The sequence below is a fragment of the Phyllostomus discolor genome, chromosome 15 (genome assembly GCF_004126475.2).
Source record: "Phyllostomus discolor isolate MPI-MPIP mPhyDis1 chromosome 15, mPhyDis1.pri.v3, whole genome shotgun sequence".
Classification (NCBI taxonomy): Eukaryota; Metazoa; Chordata; class Mammalia; order Chiroptera; family Phyllostomidae; genus Phyllostomus; species Phyllostomus discolor.
Window position 1 is genome coordinate 1577933 of NC_040917.2, and position 18990 is coordinate 1596922.

Here is an 18990-nt window from a genome sequence, read left to right on the forward strand (position 1 = left end):
TGTATTTGATTTTTTAAAAGATTTTATTTATTTATTTATTTTAGAGAGGGAAGGAAGAGGGAGAGAAAAAGAGATAGAGAGAGAGAAAAACATCAATGTGCTTTGCTGGGGGTTATGGCCTGCAACCCAGGAATGTACCCTGGCTGGGAATCGAACCTGGGACACTTTGGTTCCCAGCCCACGCTCAATCCACTGAGCTTCGCCAGCCAGGGCCTCTGTATCTGATTTTTTTTCACAGATTCTTACATAAACTGGACTAAAAGTTAATAAAAAGTTAAAGTTAAGCAAAAGATTTATAGTTGTCTCTTTTAAATATTTTTTATTGTAAATTTTGATAAGAAATCATGTAAATAAAGATCTACCTTCTAAACTTTCTCTAGTGGTACAGTTAAGTCACATTAAGATTATTTGTGTCATTGTGCATCTGAATTCTGAAAACTTTCATCTCACAGAAATGTGGCAATATCCATTAAACAACCACTTCCTCCTTTTCTATAAAACCAAGGCCCAGGTAACTACCTTTTCTTTTCTCTGAGTTGCACTCCATTGGAAGCCCCCTAAGTGGAAAGCTGCACCACGTGTCTCTGTGACTCAAGTGCTTCACTTAGAACATATTCCAGTTTGACTTTGTGGTATTAGGTGAAAACATATTTCCTATTTCCAGGCAGAGCAGTATTCCATTGTATATATGTACTACATTTTTATAACTTTTTGAAAGATTTCATTCATTTCTAGAGAGAAGGGGAGAGAAAAAGAAAAAGAGGGAAACACTAGTGTGTATTTGCTTCTTGCGCAAAACCTATTGGGCAACTGGCCCAAAACCCTGGCATGACCCCAGACTTGAATTTGAACCAGGAACTCTTTTGTTCACAGGCCAGTACTCCATCCACTGAGCCACAACAGCTGGCACTGAATATACTACATTTTTAATGTATTCATCCATTGACCTGGTGGTTGTTTCCACCTACCAGGCTTTTGTATTTAATGCTACCATTGACACATATATGCAAATGTCTCTTTTGAATCCTCAATTCGATATTTTGGGGTGACATATAACCTGTGACCCTTGTGTATGTAGATGATGCTAAACCAACTGAGCAGTGGGTGAGATGGAATAAATTCTCTTAATTCTATTAATTTACATTTCTTTCATGCCTTGATATACCATTTTTAGTGCTAAATAATATTTCATTGTTTATATTTCAGTTTCCTTTTCTATTTACCTGTTAGCATATATCTTCATTGATTTGAATTTTTGGAATGTATGAATGATACTTCCAAAAATAGTCCCACATAGGCTTTTGTGTAGATAAACTTTTTAGCTCTTTGGTTAAATACTATGGAACACATTTTTTTGTATTATGTAATAAGTGTATGCTTAGTTGTGAGGGGACTTCTAAACCCTTCCCAAGGGGCTGTAGCATTTTGTATTTTCACCAGTAAGGAATGAGAGCTCTGTTTGCTCCACATGCACAATAGTATTTGCTTTTCTCAGTGATTTGGATTCTGACCTTTCCAGCAGGGGTTTCCTATTGCTTGAATGTGCACTTTCTTCAATTTTCCTTCTTTTAATGTCCATTTCCTAAAAGACATAAGATGTTGTGAGTCTTTTAGACACCATCATTTTATCTATATGTTTTTAAAATATTTTATTTATCTATTTCTAGAGAGGGGTAAGTAAGAAAGGAGAGAAACATCAGTGCCTAAAAAACATATTGATCTGTTGCCTCAATCGCACCACCAAATGGGGATCTGGAGCCAAACCAGGCCTGTGCCCTTACTGAGAATCCAACTGCTGATCTTTTGGTTCAAAGGCAGGTGTTATGTCCACTGAGCCACACCAGTCAGGGCATACAAATATATATATATATTTTTTTCCTCAGGTCATGGGTTCTTCTTTTCTCTCATGATGATGCTTGCTTTTTCTTTTTTTTTTTCTTAATGCTTCATTTGAGACATCAGTTTAAATGTTAATACTATGAATTTGAGAAACAAAGTTGATTTGCAACTTGCCTTGAAAAGTATGTGGTCCCCTGAGCTTCTGTGCCTCAGTGTGGTGACCACCAGCCTGCAAACCAAAGGGTCACCAGTTGGATTTCCAGTCTGGGGCAAATGCCTGGGTTGCAAACCTTGCCCCCAGTAGGGGGCACACAAGAAGCAACCTCACTGGGATGTTTCTCTCCCTCTCTTTCTCTCTCCCTTCCCCTCTATAAAAATAAATAGAATCTTTACAAAAAAAAGTGTGCAGTGCATACAATTAAGTTTTTGTAATTGTTCAGTAACATGGAACTTATATTTGCAGTCCTTTTTTTTCATAATTTCCATAAAGAAATCATGACATTGCTTGGAGGTGACATGTTTGGAGATAATGTTTTTGGTGTAACAAAGTCTGTTTAGCAGGTATAGAGATGTGTAATATGAAAACTGAACCTAGCCCACACTGTAGGCATGTGCCCTTACTGGGAATTGAACTGGCGATACTTTGGTTCACAGGCACCAGCACTAGATCTATTCAGCACACAAACCAGTGCTCCATGTTTTTCCACCAGATTTTTTTTTTTCGGTGTTGTGTAAGTTCCTTGTATCCTTTGAATATTTAGCATTATTTGTGAGTATCTTCCACTATTCACTACATTAGTTTGTTTTCTTGATGATTTCCATTGCTCTGCAAATACTTATGTCATTGTAGTCTTGTTTATTTTTTTCTCCTGTCTGCTCTACCTACGATGTTATATCTAAAAGAATATTTTTAACAGTCATTACAGAATTTGTCAGCTGTTCTTTCTTCTAGTATTTTCATGGATTCAGGTCTTAAATTTAGGTTTTTATCCACTTGAAGTTTATTTTGGCACATGCCATTAAAAAGTGTTCCGCCTACAATGTTTTATGTGTATTGGTTCACTTTCTCTCAGACCATTTATCATAGAATTTTCTGGTCTCATTGTATATTCCTGATTTTTATTATAAATTAGTTAATGACATACATTTTTCCATTTTAAAGATTTGGTTACTTCTTTTATCATGATGTTTTGTAAAAGTCCTTCATATAACCTGGGTATAAACCACTTACCAGGTACACATTGCAGAAAATTTCCTCCTTCTACAGGATGTGATTTTATCCCACTGGTTGTTTGCTTTAATATTCAGGAGTTTTTATATTTGGTGTAATGCTATTTCTTTACTTTTTCTGGTTTGCATTTCCTTTGGGTGTTATAATAAAAAAAATGCCCTACAAACTCTTCTTTTAGTGAATTAAGAGCTTTTAGCTTTTGCCCTGGCCCTAGTGGCTCAGTTTGTGGAGCAACATCCCTTAAAGCTAAGGTCTCTGGTTTACTTCTGTGAAAAGTAATATGCTTGGGTTGTGGGCCTGTTCCCTGGCTGGGGACATAAACAGGCAACTGCTTGATGTTTCTATATTTTAATGTATTTTTCAATTTGAATATTTTGTTTTTCAGCTTCCAATTCCATGTTTGGGTTACTTTTACACTTTATCTGTTTTGATTTTTATTTTGGTGATTTACAGGTTTGCCACTATTAAGCAGTTGTCATATTTTTCTATGTTTCTATATTCAGGTGGGTATTTTTACTTCTTTATCCAGTAGGTATTACATTTCAATACACCTAGTGCCAATTTTGTAGATGTATTTTAATTTTCTGATTTGATTTTTTTCCTGTCTTGATATATTGTTGGATTTCAGAACTGTAAACCGCTAGGCTTTATGGACTTCCTTTCTCCAGGTTAAAAAAACAAAAAACAAAAAACACTTATTCCCAGTTTAAACTCTAATTTCAGTGTAGAAATTAATTTCAGTAAAAAAAAGTGGTGTGTGTGTTCATTTTTGAGTGTGTGTGAAGTGCAAGTTAAATATACTGTCAGTTTCTTTCTCAAAGCCCAGGGTATTATTTTATGATTAATATTGATTTTCAGTCCAGTAGTTACTTTGGCATTTCAAGTATTACCCTTCCTTTTCGGTGTGCACTTTAATGTATTCACCATGTGCTGTTTTTGTGTGAACAATGTGTGTCCTGCCAAACAGAAACATGCATTTTGAAGATGCTTGAAAACAGTGAGATCATTGAACACACTGGACCCTCTACATGTCTAGAAAAGAACTGGGAATGTGGATTTTTCTTATCCTATTTCCACGGTGTGCCAGGGAATGTGAGCTCAGTGATTGCTGTATGTAAGCAATTGCTGTTCCTTTTCTATGTGCCTTTTTCTCATTGTACCATACTTGGTCTTGCTCCAAACATGTAAAGTTTTTTGAAGTACTCAACACTGTGATTTGTTTAAAAATTCCTTTTAAGTTCAATGTACATTGACCTGTTTTCACACCTGTGAACTATTATTTTGTGTCTTTCAGCTGTGTCATCTGCAGAAAACCAGGACTTTTTGAAAAGGTCAGGAAGAGAAGATTTATTCTTTGAAGCAACACTGGTAAGATGTGAGAGTTGTGCCTTTAATGCTGTCAAAGGACTGTAGGACAAGATAGAAAGGGTGTTTACATGGAGAAACCTAAGTTTGAAAAATTATTCATGAAAAATCCTTGTTATCTAAAGCTGTGAGAAATATTATAAATTTAGGAAAACTTCCAATTTAAATCAGTTACAATATGTTTCCAAATAAGAGGACTTAAAATAATGTTTTAAGTGTACATATTCTTGTAAAGAGCAAGTGGCAAACACAGGACCTCGAGGCCAAATGTGGCCCTCCACCTTCTTTTATCCAACCCAGCACTGTATTTATACCTGGTGGCAGTATCGATCTCCTTGCCCGTAGTGAAGGAATGGTTACATTTGTATGATCCTAAAATTACATGTGGCTCATTGAAAGCACCCTGGAGGCTGATGTGACCCCTGGAAAAATGAGTTTCACCCTCCTGTCCTAAAGTTAGTCTGAACAATGTAGGAAACCTAATGATCTGTGGTGTGTGTAATCATTTCAATTTTTAAAATGTAGAGTGAGAATACATTTTAGTCAATAATTTTTATAATGTGGTCATTTAAAATGCATTTATCAAGCTTAAATGGGATCAATTTGATAATGCCTTTACTAAGTAAATATGCTTCTTTTAGAAATCTTTTTTGTTTAATTGTATAATATTTTAATGAACTTGGGAGTGATTTTTAGTACAACCAACGTGGTTTAATAAGGATCACTGAATGCTTATTTGGGAATAAGTGCACATGTTTAATGAAGTTATGGTTGTCACAGAAGGCCTTTCTGTATTCAATATTTACTAGAGTGCATGGGACTCAGGCAGAAGTAGTCAATGCAATGTAAATTGGAAGAATTCTATCCACGCGTCAAATCCTAATGTACATCAAAAGACTCAGCTTCCAGATAGCCATTATGAAGGTAGTGAAGTCTTTGATGAAATGTCAAATCACAATACTCATCAGAATTTTCCTATTGTGAAGCTGAAAACCAAGCAAAGTAAAGATATCACATGTTTAAAGAATCTTCAGGTAGCAATGAAGAAACAAATATTGCTGTTGAGCAGAAAGTTTACCAATATTTACCATGCATGAAAGTCTTCAATCAAATACCCAATCTAAATACACTTAAAAAAATATGTTTCAGAAAAGAACACAATTGTAATGTCTGTGGTAAAACAGGTCATTTTTTTTCAGGTGTAAATCTACATAAAAAAATTATCCTGCAGTAAAGGCTAATATGTGCAAAGAATTTGACAATGCATTTAAGATTACCTCAACCCTTACCCATCATCACAGATTTCACACTGGGCATGGGCCTAGTAAATATAGAGAATGTGGTAAAGCTTTTAGCCAGTCTTCAGATTTCAATGAATATCAGCAAATGTATACAGGAAAGAATATTTTCCAATGTAGCGAAGGTGACAGTGCCTTTATAGGGTCCTGTATACTTGTACACAATCACAGAATTCATACTGGGGAAAAGCATTATGAGCATAGAGAATGTGGAAAAGTTTTTAGGTGGTCCTCAACCTTTACTTGTCATCAGGGAGTTCATACTGCAGGGAAACCGTATAAATATATACAATATGACAAAGCATTTACACAGTTTTCAAACCTTACTTGCCACCAAAATGTTCGCAGTGGAAAGAACTCTTATAAATGTACACATTGTTGGAAAGTATTTCGATTCCCCTCAACCCTTACTCAACATCAGAAAATTCATACTGGAGGGAAGCCTTATGAATGTACACAGTGTGGCAGAACCTTTAGCCAGACTAGATACCTGACTGAATATCAGAGAATTCATACTGGAGAGAAGCCTTATGAATGTACACAGTGTGGGAAAGACTTTAGGCAGCAGATAACATTGATTCAACATCAGAAAATTCACACTGGAGAGAAGCCATATAAATGTACACCATGTGGGAAATCCTTTAGGCACCTGGCAACACTTATTAATCATCAGAGAATGCATACTGGCGAGAAGCCTTATGAATGTACACAATGTGGGGAAACCTTTAGTCAGACTAAATACCTGACTCAACATCAGAACATTCATTCTGTAAAGAAACCTTATGAATGTAAACAATCTGGGAAAGCCTTTAGACACCCGGGAACCCTTACTCACCTTCAGAGAATTCATACTGGAGAGAAGCCCTATGAATGTACACAATGTGGGAAAGCATTCAGACACCAGGGAACACTTCCTCACCATCAGAGAATTCATGCTGGAGAGAAGCCTTATGAATGTACACAATGTGGTACAACCTTTAGCCAGACTGCACACCTGACTCGGCATCAGAAAATTCATACTGCAGAGAAGCCTTATGAATGTACACAATTTGGGAAATCCTTTAGGCACCTGACAACACTTACTAGCCATCAGAAAATTCATATTGGAGAGAAGCCTTATGAATGCACACAGTGTGGCAAAGCTTTTACATGCTCCTCAACCTTTATTCTTCATCAGAGAGGTCATTCTCATGAAAAGGTTTATGTATGTAAAATATGTGGTAAAGCCTTTCACCAGTGCTGTAACCTTTCTCTGCATCAGAAAGTTCATATAGGAGAGAAGCCTTGTAAGTGCTGAGTATGTAATAAACCATGTTATAGTCCTCAAACCTTACTCAACATCAAATAATTCACAGAAGAAATGCCTTACTTATATACCTAATGTGACAGAATTTTTAAACACTCCTCAATTCTCATTCATCATAAAATATATCTATACTGTAGTGAAGCCTTCTAAATGTACATAATGGCAGAAAGATTTTAGCCACTAAAACCGTTACTTATCCTCAGAGAATTCATACTGGACTCAAGGTTTATAAATGTTGACTCTTTGGCTACACATTAACATTGGGTCACTCATAGTGGAAATAAACCATGTAAAATCAGTGTATATAACAAGTCTTTTAGTGATCACAGCTGCATTACCCAGAATGGGAGATAGCCATCTGGAGAAAAACTGTACAAATGTAGAAATTATAGCAAGATTTTATCCTATAAACAAAGCTTACTCACCAAATTAAAGCTTTTTTTCAACATTCACTTCTTATGGTGCGTGAGAGATCCCACACCATAAAGAAAAAAAAAAACACATTGAAAGGGAAATTGTCGAAAATCATATACATTGACCTACAGCGTCATGATGTACTGGAATGCATAGTGGGGTGGGATTCTACATTCATAAAGAAAGAAAGACTTTTGTGAATTTACACAGTTCACATAATCCCAAGGAACTTATACCTGGAAATGTCTTGAAAGGTATAAAAATTCATGAATGCATGCAAATGAAAATCGCTTTCAAAATATCATAATTCAGAGTAGAGATTTAATGATAGCTTTTAGGTATTGCTCTAAATCAGACTACTTATTTTAAACTTTCTGTGATTATCTATAGTATCAGTCAGTACTTTTCAGTGTGCTTGAAAATGTCAAGAGGATCCATGTCTACCTAGGTATAATTACTCAGAATATCAACTGCTGTATATTGACAGCATTTGAAATATTTTGACAAGGATATATTAAATTGATCCCAGTCTCCTAGAAGATGATGCTACTGTTTTTATTCCCAGTGTGTGTGTGAAATCAGTGGGTTGATTGTTCATTCCTCAACAACCGATGAACTTTCGTATATTAGGTAAGCATCACTCACAAATACATTCTGTAGAAGATCGAGGACAATATAATGTGCAATGTATCAAAAAACCTAAATGAAGGTGCTGTTTTAAGGTTACTCAGAATTTTGTTGTATGTTACAATGTAAGTCATGCTATTTTGTGTGATAGTAAGACACAGAAATGTTAAAAAAATGTTAATGCAGTTATGGCATTAGCAGTGGGTTTTCTTGGTGGCCTCTGACATTAAGTAATGTGGAAAATTTCCCCATGTATTGATGTATTCCATTGTACCTAGTGGAACATTCTCATAATAAGTGTAGATGATAAGTGTTTTTTGAAGAGTTCAGCTATGCTACATTATAATATTGCTGTCATGGCATTTATTTTCTTTAACTTGGATCCTTGAACTGCTGCAACCTTCACTTGCAATTTCACATATGAGGCAGCATCTCACAGAGTCACAGTTAAATGTCCCTTCTTGACCTGACTTACTGGCAGCTGCTCTGAGCAACAGTCTTCCTTCCACCTCAGGCCTTTCACCATACATAACCATTAGATAAGATCTCTGCACAATTTACCAAGATCGTGCCATTTGGTTCATTTTGAACAATCTAAACTTAGTTCAAGAAACCCAAAGTCCTCTGTATTTGAACATGTAATGAATCACATGTCCTAGGGTCTCCTATAGTCTCCCAGCATCTGGCCTCATCTTCACATGTAGCTGTTGTAGGCCTGCTGTGTACATGTCTCAGGCTCTGTGGGAAAGAAGATGTGCTTCAACTCATCTTGTGGTCTTTTATAGAACTTCCACTCACTATACAGAACCAGGGTGCACTGCATAAAAAAATGCTAATTTTTTAAATATTTTATTTATTTATTATTAAGAGAAGGGAAGGGGGTCAGTAAGAGAGGGAGAGAGACATCAATGTGTGGTTGCCTCCCACATGGTCCCTCAAGGTACCTGGCCCACAACCCACACATGTGCCCTGACTGGGAGTCTAACTGGCCACCCTTTGGTTCTCAGCCCGTGCTACAACCACTGAGGTACACCAGCAAGGCAAATTGTACTTTTCAAAAGTGGAGACAACTGTTCTTCAACAACACCAACATATTTTTTAAGAAATGCAAACAAGTATAATTTCAGAGTTCAGATTAATATTTCTGTCATTACGTAAATAAAGTTTAGTTTTATTGATTCACATTAAAAACCAATGTATCTTGATTATTTTATACTGTTACTATTTGACAGGTTACAGGATTAAAAGACATTGGATCTGGACTTAATTTTAGAATCTAGGTGTGTAGTAGTGACAGATAATTGCTTACTGAAAATTTGTGATATTTCTTTCCTGGAAAATGAAAGTATTCATTTTTATTTATTATTTATTTTTTTATTTTATTGTTGTTCAAGTACAGTTGTCTACATTTATCCCCCACCTCTCTGCACTGATTCCAACCTCCTTAATTTTTGTCTATGTGGTCTGTATAGTTGTTCCTGAAAACCCTTCTGCCTTTCTTTCTCATTAACTCCTCCCAAATCCCCTCTGCTTACTGTCAGATAGCTCTTAATTTCTATGTTTCTCAGTTCTGTTCTTTCCATTCATCTTGATTCTGGCCACCTCCCTGTTCTCTTGTCTATATATGGTAAAGCTGCCATGTTCCTTTTCCTTTAAGGTGGACTTATTTAGTAGGTGTCCTAAAGAATCCACTGGCACAGGCTCCCTGTTCACCCGAGCTGGGGGCTCAGGTTGTGCCCTCCTACCACTGTGGGCAGTGTACACACTGCTTTTGTAATTTAGCCTTGAGTTCTCTTGTACTTGAATGGGGTGGGATTACATGTGGGCCAGTTTACTATGGGGAGAAGCCATAACAATAAACCTCAAACCCCGAGTGCTGTGGCACATAAGCTGTTCCCTGAAAGCTGAACCTACTTCAGTGTGATTCTGGTTACCAGTAAGACTGCTATTCCAGTTTGCTACTTGAGGTTGTTGGTGGTTCTTTGGCATGAAATGAGCTGTCTGTCCCATGTCCTAGTTTGGGGACATCTACCTGTGCTGCCACTTTTGCCCTGCTAGGTGACTTGCTATGAGATACAAAAAGATCTTCGGATGGCTGGTACTTTAGTTTGTCTTAGAGGTGCCCAGGAGAGGTCAAACTGAGAAACTGGCCAGCTGCAGTTTTCATCAGCTCAAAAGTCACATTGCAGGTGTTATGGAATATGCAGTAGTCAGGTCGCCTGTTTGGTAGATATTAGAAAAGTCTGACACAGGATCAGCACAGGCCACATGTATGGAAAAGCTTCTGGAAAATGCTTGGGTGGACCTGTGGTTTGGTGGCGGAAGATGTCAGAGCAAAGCTAACAGCTATGGTCAGGTGGTAGGAGACTGAGGTATTGTGTCACCTCATTTTAGGGAACTAATCTTCTAGAATATTTTAATTTCCTTCAGTGTTGTTACATGAGTACAATGTGAATTGGAAATGGGTAATCTATAAAAATAATAATATTTATTTTGTACACAGGTCTTGTGTTTTGTAAGCCAGTGGATCACATTTTTGGAGCAGATGAAGGAGTGCTGAGGTGTTTGCAGAAATAACTAAATACCCCCCCCCAGGTAAATGGGATTGGAGATGCAGATGCCCCAGATGAGAAACCCAAAGGAGACAGAGCAAACCAGACCTTCAAGTGTGGTTTGAGAAGCTGTGCTTCAATGGAAAGGATTTTGAAAAGTCCAGGTTTAACTCTTTCACTGTCATAGAGAGCCAGCCAGTCTCCCACAGTTTCCCATGCTCCTACATGGTTTCAAAATTGTGTTTTTACTCCACTGACCTCTGTTATTCTAATAGCAGCTTCAGCCAGAGCCCTTCCTCTCTAAAAATCAATAGATACAATCGGTAAAAAAAAAGTGTGGAGTGTATACAATTACGTTATTTTTGGACTCCAGGGTCACCAAGTTCTGGCTCTGTTTGCTTTGCTTTGGGGACCTGGAGAATCTGCATGTTGCTGAGAAATTGAACACTAATCCTTTTTCCTTTTCTTAAATTTTGTTTTTCTGGCAAGGATGTCATTCATGAAGGACATGGTTGAAATCCTAGAATTTGACACAGAAATCCCAGGAACCCTGGATAGAGCTGTCATGTGTTCTGACATAATTTAACCCTCTGGAACCTGCAAGGAAGACCCTACAAAGCTTAGAGTCAGTGATGTTCTTGTAGAGCAAAGTCCCTCCCCAACCAGAGACAATCTACTTTTCTGTTTGACTTCAAAATGTCCCTGTGCTAGTGCAAGTGTACCATAGTTTGTGGATCCATTGATTTACCGAAAGGAGCTAAGGTTGCTTCCAGCATTGGGCTATTGTAACCTGTGCTGCTATAAACATTGGGGAGCATAGGCTTTTTCGAATATGTGTGTCAGGGTTTGTAGAGTAGAAGAGGTTCCTAACATTTGGGACAGCGTTATGGTAATGAAATAAGCCAGGCAGTGAAATACAAGTACCATATAATCTCACCTAAAATAGGAAACTAATAAAAACAAGAAAGCAAAATATGACCAGAAATATCGACAGAAAGAACAAACTGACAGAAAGCAGAGGGGAAGTGGCAGGGGATAATGGTGGGAAAGAGGGCACGGGTTTTCAGGAACATGTATAAAGGACACATGGGAAAATTTGAAGGTGGTTAAGATCAATGGGTTACCTAGGGATGAGTTTGTTGAGGATACTGGTGGGGAAAAATGGAGACAACTGTACTTGAACAACAATAAAATAATCTGGAAAGAAAAATGTCTTTTTGCTTTCCCATGGCCACTCAGTGAGGGGCATAGACCATGCAGAGTCCAGATGCAGCTTGTTTGAGAGATTTAGGCGAGTCTGCACCATAAGGGAAGAGGGGCCATTTGTATGGAAAACCAATGGATATGGCTTGGGTGAATTCTCTAGTGGAGTGGATCAAGGCCTCAGGGAATCACTAGGACAGGGCTATAGCATTAGTCAGGTAGGTAGGGACTCGGATACAGCACCTTCTGGCTCTATTGTAGGGAGGGCTCAGCAGGGAAAAATATCCTCAGATAACTTCTGTGTGGGAGAATGTTTCCCCTCCACCTTAACCCTGAAGCCAGACAGTTGACTCACTCCCTGAATACCTCTAGCCCCTTCCATTCTGCTGTCCAAAGGCTCAAGGTCAGAGCTTGTGAGTCCCTGTAAGCCTGTGTCAGGTGCTTTAAGAGAAAGACTTGGATGTCATCATCTCTCAGTCTCAGTCAGTTATCACTACTGGTTTTCCAGGGTGATTCCTTTTATATGATAAATTCTCTAAACTTTGTTGGGTGACGTTTTAGTATTTACTTACATATTAGGAAAGTAAATAATAGTTTTAAGATCAGTTTTAAGACATTGTGGGATGTGATTCCAATATGAATCAGCCATATGGCAATTGACATTAAATTTCAGTGCACATTTGTCTGTTTTCTTCTTTACACTGTTCATGAGGTATCTTGTTTCTTTCTGTGCTTGTTTAATGGTCAGTGACTGTTAGGTCCTTTGAGTTACAGAAATAGCTTTCATTCAACAGTTGTGCATGGCTGAAACCCATTTGGGGTAAATGCCTGTGTTGTGAGCTAGGTCCCCAGCAGGGGGCGCATGTGAGGCCACCTCACCTTGATGTTTCTCAACCTCCTCTCCCCTCTTTCTAAAAATAAATTAAGAAAATCTTTTAAAAAACAGCTTTTCTGAATTGAACGTAATTTTTGAAAAGATTGGATTCTCGACTTCCTGTTCCTCTGTGACAACCTGTGCCGGCATTCTGCTTTGCCATACCATGACATCAAGACCTACACAGCATATCCTCCAACAAGCAGTAGTGTCCTATAGAAGAGGGTGGCCCAGGAATACCCTCCCTCCTGCTCTCAGAGGTCGCCACTGCTGCGGCCAAGGGATCTGCGCAGGTGGCTGGCTATGACCTGCACAGTGCCAATGATTACACAGTGCCACCTATGGAGAAAGTCCTTGTGAAAACCGACAGTCAGACCACTCTGCCTGCTCAGTGCTGTGGAAGACTAGCTCCATGTTCTGGCATGGCTACAAAACACTTCTTAGATGTAGCAGTTCTTTTTGTAGATGAAGATTATGGAGGAAATGCTGGTGTTGTATTGTTCAAATTTGGCAAAGGAAAGTTTGAAGTTAACAAGGGTGACTGCCTTGCACAACTCATTTGTGAATGGGTTTATTATCAAGAAATAGAGGAAGTTCCAGGTTTGGCAACACCGAATGGATTGCCTGAGGTTTGGGTTCCATGGGAAAGAACTGAAATGTATGCCAAGAACAAAAAATGAATAAATATATGTTTTTTTCCTAAAAATAAGACACTTTTGTTTAGTGTTTTGGTGCTTAATGAAGCTTTAGCTTCAAAACTACTTAGTTCTCTTATGACCAAGGAAAGGGTACATTTTTGTGCTTTTCTGCATTTCATTGTTGTATAAATCTGAATGGTAACCTAACACACATTATTTTTTAGTCAAATGTACATCAGTTAATGATTCCTCACAGAATCTATTATTTAATTTAGTAAATGCTGGCCCTCAAACAGTTTATTTTTCAGTTTATTTCATAAATGATAAGCAAAGCCTTTTATACAGTGGATTTGAAATTTTTCACAGATTCTTACATAAACTCAACTAAAGATAAAAAGTTGAACTTAAAAAGGAGTGATTTATAGCTGTCTCCCTTAAAGAACTTTTATTTTACATTTTGATAAGAAACCATGTAAATAAGAATCTACCTTCTCAATTACCTGTAACAGTACAGTTAAGTCATATTAAGTATACTTGTTTAATTGTGCATGTGAATTCTGCAAACGTCCTTCTTGGAGAAATGGCACAATATCCTTAAACAACCACTTCCTTATTTTCCTGAAAACCAAGGCCCAGGTAACCACCTTTTCTTTTCTCTGAGTTGCACTTTATTAGAACTCACCTATGTGGAATCCTAAAGCATGTGTCTTTGGGACTCTTGTGCTTCACTTAGAACATGTTCTAGTTTGACTTTGTGGTATCAGGTGAGAACATATTTTCTGTTTCCTGGAAGAGCAGTATTCCATTGTATACATGCACTACATTTTTGTATGTTTTACAAGATTTGATTTCTTTATTTTTAGAGAGAGGGAAGGGAGGAAGAAAGAGATGGAAACACCAATGTTTATTTTCCTCTCATGTGCCCCCTACTGGGGACCTGGCTGGCAACACAGGCATTGAACCAGCAACTCTTTCGTTCATAGGGTGGCATTCCATCCACTGAGCTACAGCAGCCAGCACTATATATACTACATTTTTAAATATATTTATCCATAGACATGAGGGTTGTTTCCACCTACCAGGCTTTTGTGAATAATGCTACAATTGACACAGGTATGCAAATGTATCTTGCAAATCCTCAATTGAATATTTTTGGGGTGCATATAACCCTGTGAACTTCTTGTGTCTAGAAGACACCCTAATGAACTGAGCTCTGGCTCAGACAGATGATAGTATCTTTATTCTATGAACTTAGGTGTCTTTCATGTTTTGATATATTATTTCTTTAAGGCAACATATAATTTTCATGTATACATTTCTGTTTATTCAGCTGTTAACAGATATCATCTTCATTTTGAGTTTTTGGGATTTACAAATGGAGCTTCTAAAAACTTCCCCTTGTTAGATTTTGTGTAGATAAAGTATTTAGCTCTTTGTATAAATACTATGGAGTACACTTTATGGATGATGTAACTGCATGTTTAGTTGTATGAGCACTTCCAAACTCTTCCCAAGTGTCTCTAGAATTTTATATTTTCACCAACAAGGAATGAGAGTTCTGTTTGCTCTACATGCACAGCAGAATTCTGTCTTCTCTGTGTTCTGAATTCTAACCTTTCCAATAGGGGTTTTGTGTTACTTGAATGTGAACTTTCTTTAATTTTCATTCTTTTAATATCCCCTTCCTAAAACACATAAGATGTGGAGGGTCTTTTAGACACCACCTTTTAATCTATGTACTTTTAAAATATTTTCCTTATCTTTTTTTAGACAGAGGTAAGGGAGAAATGGAGAGAAACATTGATGCCTAAGAAACACATTGTTCAGTTGCCTCTCACACACCACCAAATGGAGACCTGGCACACAACCCAGGCCTGAGCCCTTACCAAGAATCAAACTCCTGACTTTCTGACTGAAAGGCAGGTCATAAGTCCATTGAGCCACACCAGTCAGGGCTTGCAAACACTTTTTCTCAGCCCATGGCTCTCTTCTTTCCTCATGATGATGATTGCTTTTCTGTTTTCTTTTGTTTTTCCTTACCATTTGATTTGTGATATGGGGTTTAAGCGTTAATACTATGCATTGAGATGCAAAGTTGGTTATCAATTTGCCTTGAAAAGAATACAGTGGAGCTAGCTGGCGTGCCTCAGTGCATTGAGCACCAGCCGGTGAACCAAAGGGTCACTAGTTCCAGTCCCAGTCTAGGGCAGATGCCTGGGTTGCTGACCAGGACTCCAATACCTGGTGGACAACAGGCAAACACACATTGATATTTATTCCCCTCTCTAAACATAAATAAATACAATCTTTAAAAAAGTATACAGTATATACAATTAAGTTTTATTAATTTATCAATAACATGGAAGTGACACTTGTCATCCTTTTCTTTCATTTTTTTTAGTATGCATATCATCAGTAATTGCTTGAAGGAGATGTGCTCAGATATAATTTTTTTGACATTAAGCAAGGTCTGTTCAGAAAGTATCTGGACATGTAATTTGAAAACTAAAGGCATTTACTGAATGAGATAGAAGAACCACTGTACATAGGGCAATCACCCCTCAGTCCCTTTCAAAGTAGGCACTTTGGGATCTCACACAGTTTACCCAGGTGCCATCAACTGCCCCATCATATTTTCCTGAATGTCATGAACAGTGTAAAATCTCTTCCCTTTCAAAGGTGATGTTAGTTTTGAGAAAACTAGAAGTTGCATGGTACCAAATCAGAGCTATAGGGAAGCTGAGTGACCTGGGTGATTGAATGTTTCACCAAAACACTCTGCATGAGACATGATGCATGAACAGTGCACTTTTGCACAGGAGCTGCTATTCACCAGTCTCCCAGAGTGCAGCCTTCTGAATCATGTGAATAGAGTCCATTCAGAAATGTTGAAACTTATCAGAATATTTGATGCAGAGTCATTGCTTTACTCTCCTAGTCATTTTGAATGTGAAAGCCCCACAGTACGCATGCTGACTCAATGGGCTCTGCTGCCCCCACTGGCAGTACACGGAAATCATCATTGTTCACCCATGCACAGTCCACTCCACTCTCCTTGGCTGCCTGGATACATCCATGAGGTGCACACCTTTCTTGTTATGATACATTAAGAATCGCCAGACTTTTTCCCAGAACACCTCTATTTTCACTAAAATAAAATCATTTTTATTCCATTCTGTATCTTCACTATGGTAAATAATACTATAGTGGACATAAGGATGTATATACCATTTAAAATGTGTATACTCATATTCTTTGCATAACTGCCAGAAATGAAATTGCTGTGTCCTGTGGTAGTTGTTTATAAATACTTGAGGAACATCCATCTGGTTTTCTGCGGTGGCTGCACCAATTTATTTCCAATCTCACCAACAGTGCACAAGGGTTGTCCTTTCTCCACATCATTGCCAGTAGTCATTGTTTAGTGATTTATTGATAATTGCCATCATGAGAGGCGTGCTGTGGTATTTCATTGTAGTCAATTTGCATAACTCTGATGATGAATGATATTGAACATCTTTTCATATGTCTTTTGACCATCTTTATGTTGTCTTTTGACAAAGATCTCTTTAATTCCTCTGCCCATTATTCTTTCTATAGTATGCTATTTTTTTAAATTTTATGTATTTATATTTAGAGAGGGAAATGAAGGGAGCAAGAGGAGGAGAGAAACCTCAATGTGTGGTCATCTCTTGCACACCTCCAACCGGGTACCTGACCCAAACCCCAGGCATGTTTCCTGAGTGGAAATCAAACTGACAATCTTTTGGTTTACAGGCCAGCACTCAATTCATTTTGCTCACAAGCCAGTGCTCCCCATTTTTCCATCAGATTGTTTATTTGGTGTTGTGTACGTTCCTTGTATACCTTGAATATTTAGCATTGTTTGTGGAATTCTTCCCCTATTCAGTAGATTGGTTTGTTTATTTCCTTGATAATCCCTTTGCTATGCAAAAATTTATCTTATTGTACTGTTCTTTGCTTATTTTTTTACCTGTTTGCTCTGCCTACCATGTTATATCTAAAAAAATATTTTTATGAGTCATAACAGAATTTGTCAGCTGTCCTTTCTTCTAGTGTTTTCATGGTTTTAGGTCTTAAATTTAGTTTTTAATCCATTTTAGTTTATTTTGGTATATGTCATAAGAATGTGATCTACTTATAATGTTTTGCATATATTGATTCAGTTTCTCTCAGACCATTTATGAAACAATCTGCCCATATTGTCGTGAATTCCTCATTTTTTTTCTTACAGATTAGTTATTGACATATAATTGTCCATTTTAAAAATTGTGTTACCTGTTTTTATCATGATGTTTTGTAAAAGTCCTTCACATAACCTGGATATTAAATATTTATGAGATACACTTTACAGAAATGTTCCTCCTTTCTAAAGGGTATGATTTTATCCTACTTGTTTGCTTTAATGTGCAGGGGATTTTATATTTGCTGTAATGCCACTTAATTATATGTAGTTTTTTCAATATCCTTTAGGTGTTATAATTAGAAAAAACTCCAAATATCATATAATCTCTTATTTTAGTGAATTAAGGCCTATTTGCTTTTGCTGTGCCCCAATTGGTGCAGTTTGTGGAGCATCATCCTTCAAAGATGAAGTCTGCAGTTTATTTCTGGGAAAAAGCACATACCTGGGTTGTGAGCCTGGCACCTGTTTTGGGGACATGAACAGGCAAGTGATCACTCTTTCTGCATTTTAATATATTTTTAAATTTGAGTATTGTGTTTTTACTTTCCCATTTTGTTTGGCTTATTTTTACATTTTCTGTCTTTTCATTTTTATCATGGTCATTCACATATTTGCTGATAGTAACTTGTCATATGTTTCTAAGTTCCTATTTTCGGTTGGTTATGTTCAATTATTTATCAAGTAATTAATATATTTCAATATAGGTAGTATCAGTTTTTGTAGATACATTTTAGTTTTCTGACTTGACCTTAGTTTTCTGGTTCCTGTCTTGATATACTTGTTGAGGTTCAGAATTGTAAACAACTAGGTTTCATGAACTTGCATTCTTTAAGTTAAGAGAAAAAAAGAAATGACACTCACCCCTAGTTTAAACTCTAATTTGTCTAAACACAGGGTGTGTGTGTTTGTTTTTGTGTGTGTATAAGTTTCATTTAATATAGGGTCTGCTACTTTTTCAAAGCCCAGGATATCTTTTTATGCTTGATATTGATGGTCTTCAGTCCACTGGTTTCTATGCTATTTCAACTATTACTCATTCTTTTCAGGGTGCACTTTAATGTGTTCACAGTGTGCTGTTATGGTGTGAACACTGTGTGTCCTGCAAAACAGAAACACATGTTTTGAAGATGCTTTCAAAGAGGGAGACTGTTGAATATACTGGATGCTCTATGTGTCTAGGAAACAACTGATAATGTTGAGTATTCTTATCCTATTGCCATTGTGTGCCAGGGAATGTGTGCACATTGGCTTCCAAGTGTACACAACTCTTGTTTTGTTCCTCTTTTGTTTGACTTTTTCTCATTGTAGCATACTTGTTCTTGCTGCAAACGTTTAAAAGTTTTTTGAACCTGGCTGGCGTAGCTCAGTGGAATGAGCGTGGGCTGCAAACCAAAGTGTTGCAGGTTCGATTCCTAGTCAGGGCACATGCCTGGCTT

General features: G+C 37.4%; 1 protein-coding gene and 1 pseudogene across 1 annotated transcript; both read left to right on the forward strand.

The window, feature by feature from the left end:
- Window positions 1–5677: 5677 nt before the first annotated feature.
- On the forward strand, window positions 5678–7030 carry LOC118498320 (zinc finger protein 501-like). The gene has a single exon (XM_036016174.1). It carries the CDS (start codon window positions 5678–5680, stop codon window positions 7028–7030), a length of 1353 nt encoding a protein of 450 aa, XP_035872067.1.
- Window positions 7031–12876: 5846 nt separating this feature from the next.
- Window positions 12877–13364, forward strand: LOC114489693 (annotated as a pseudogene).
- Window positions 13365–18990: the final 5626 nt, after the last annotated feature.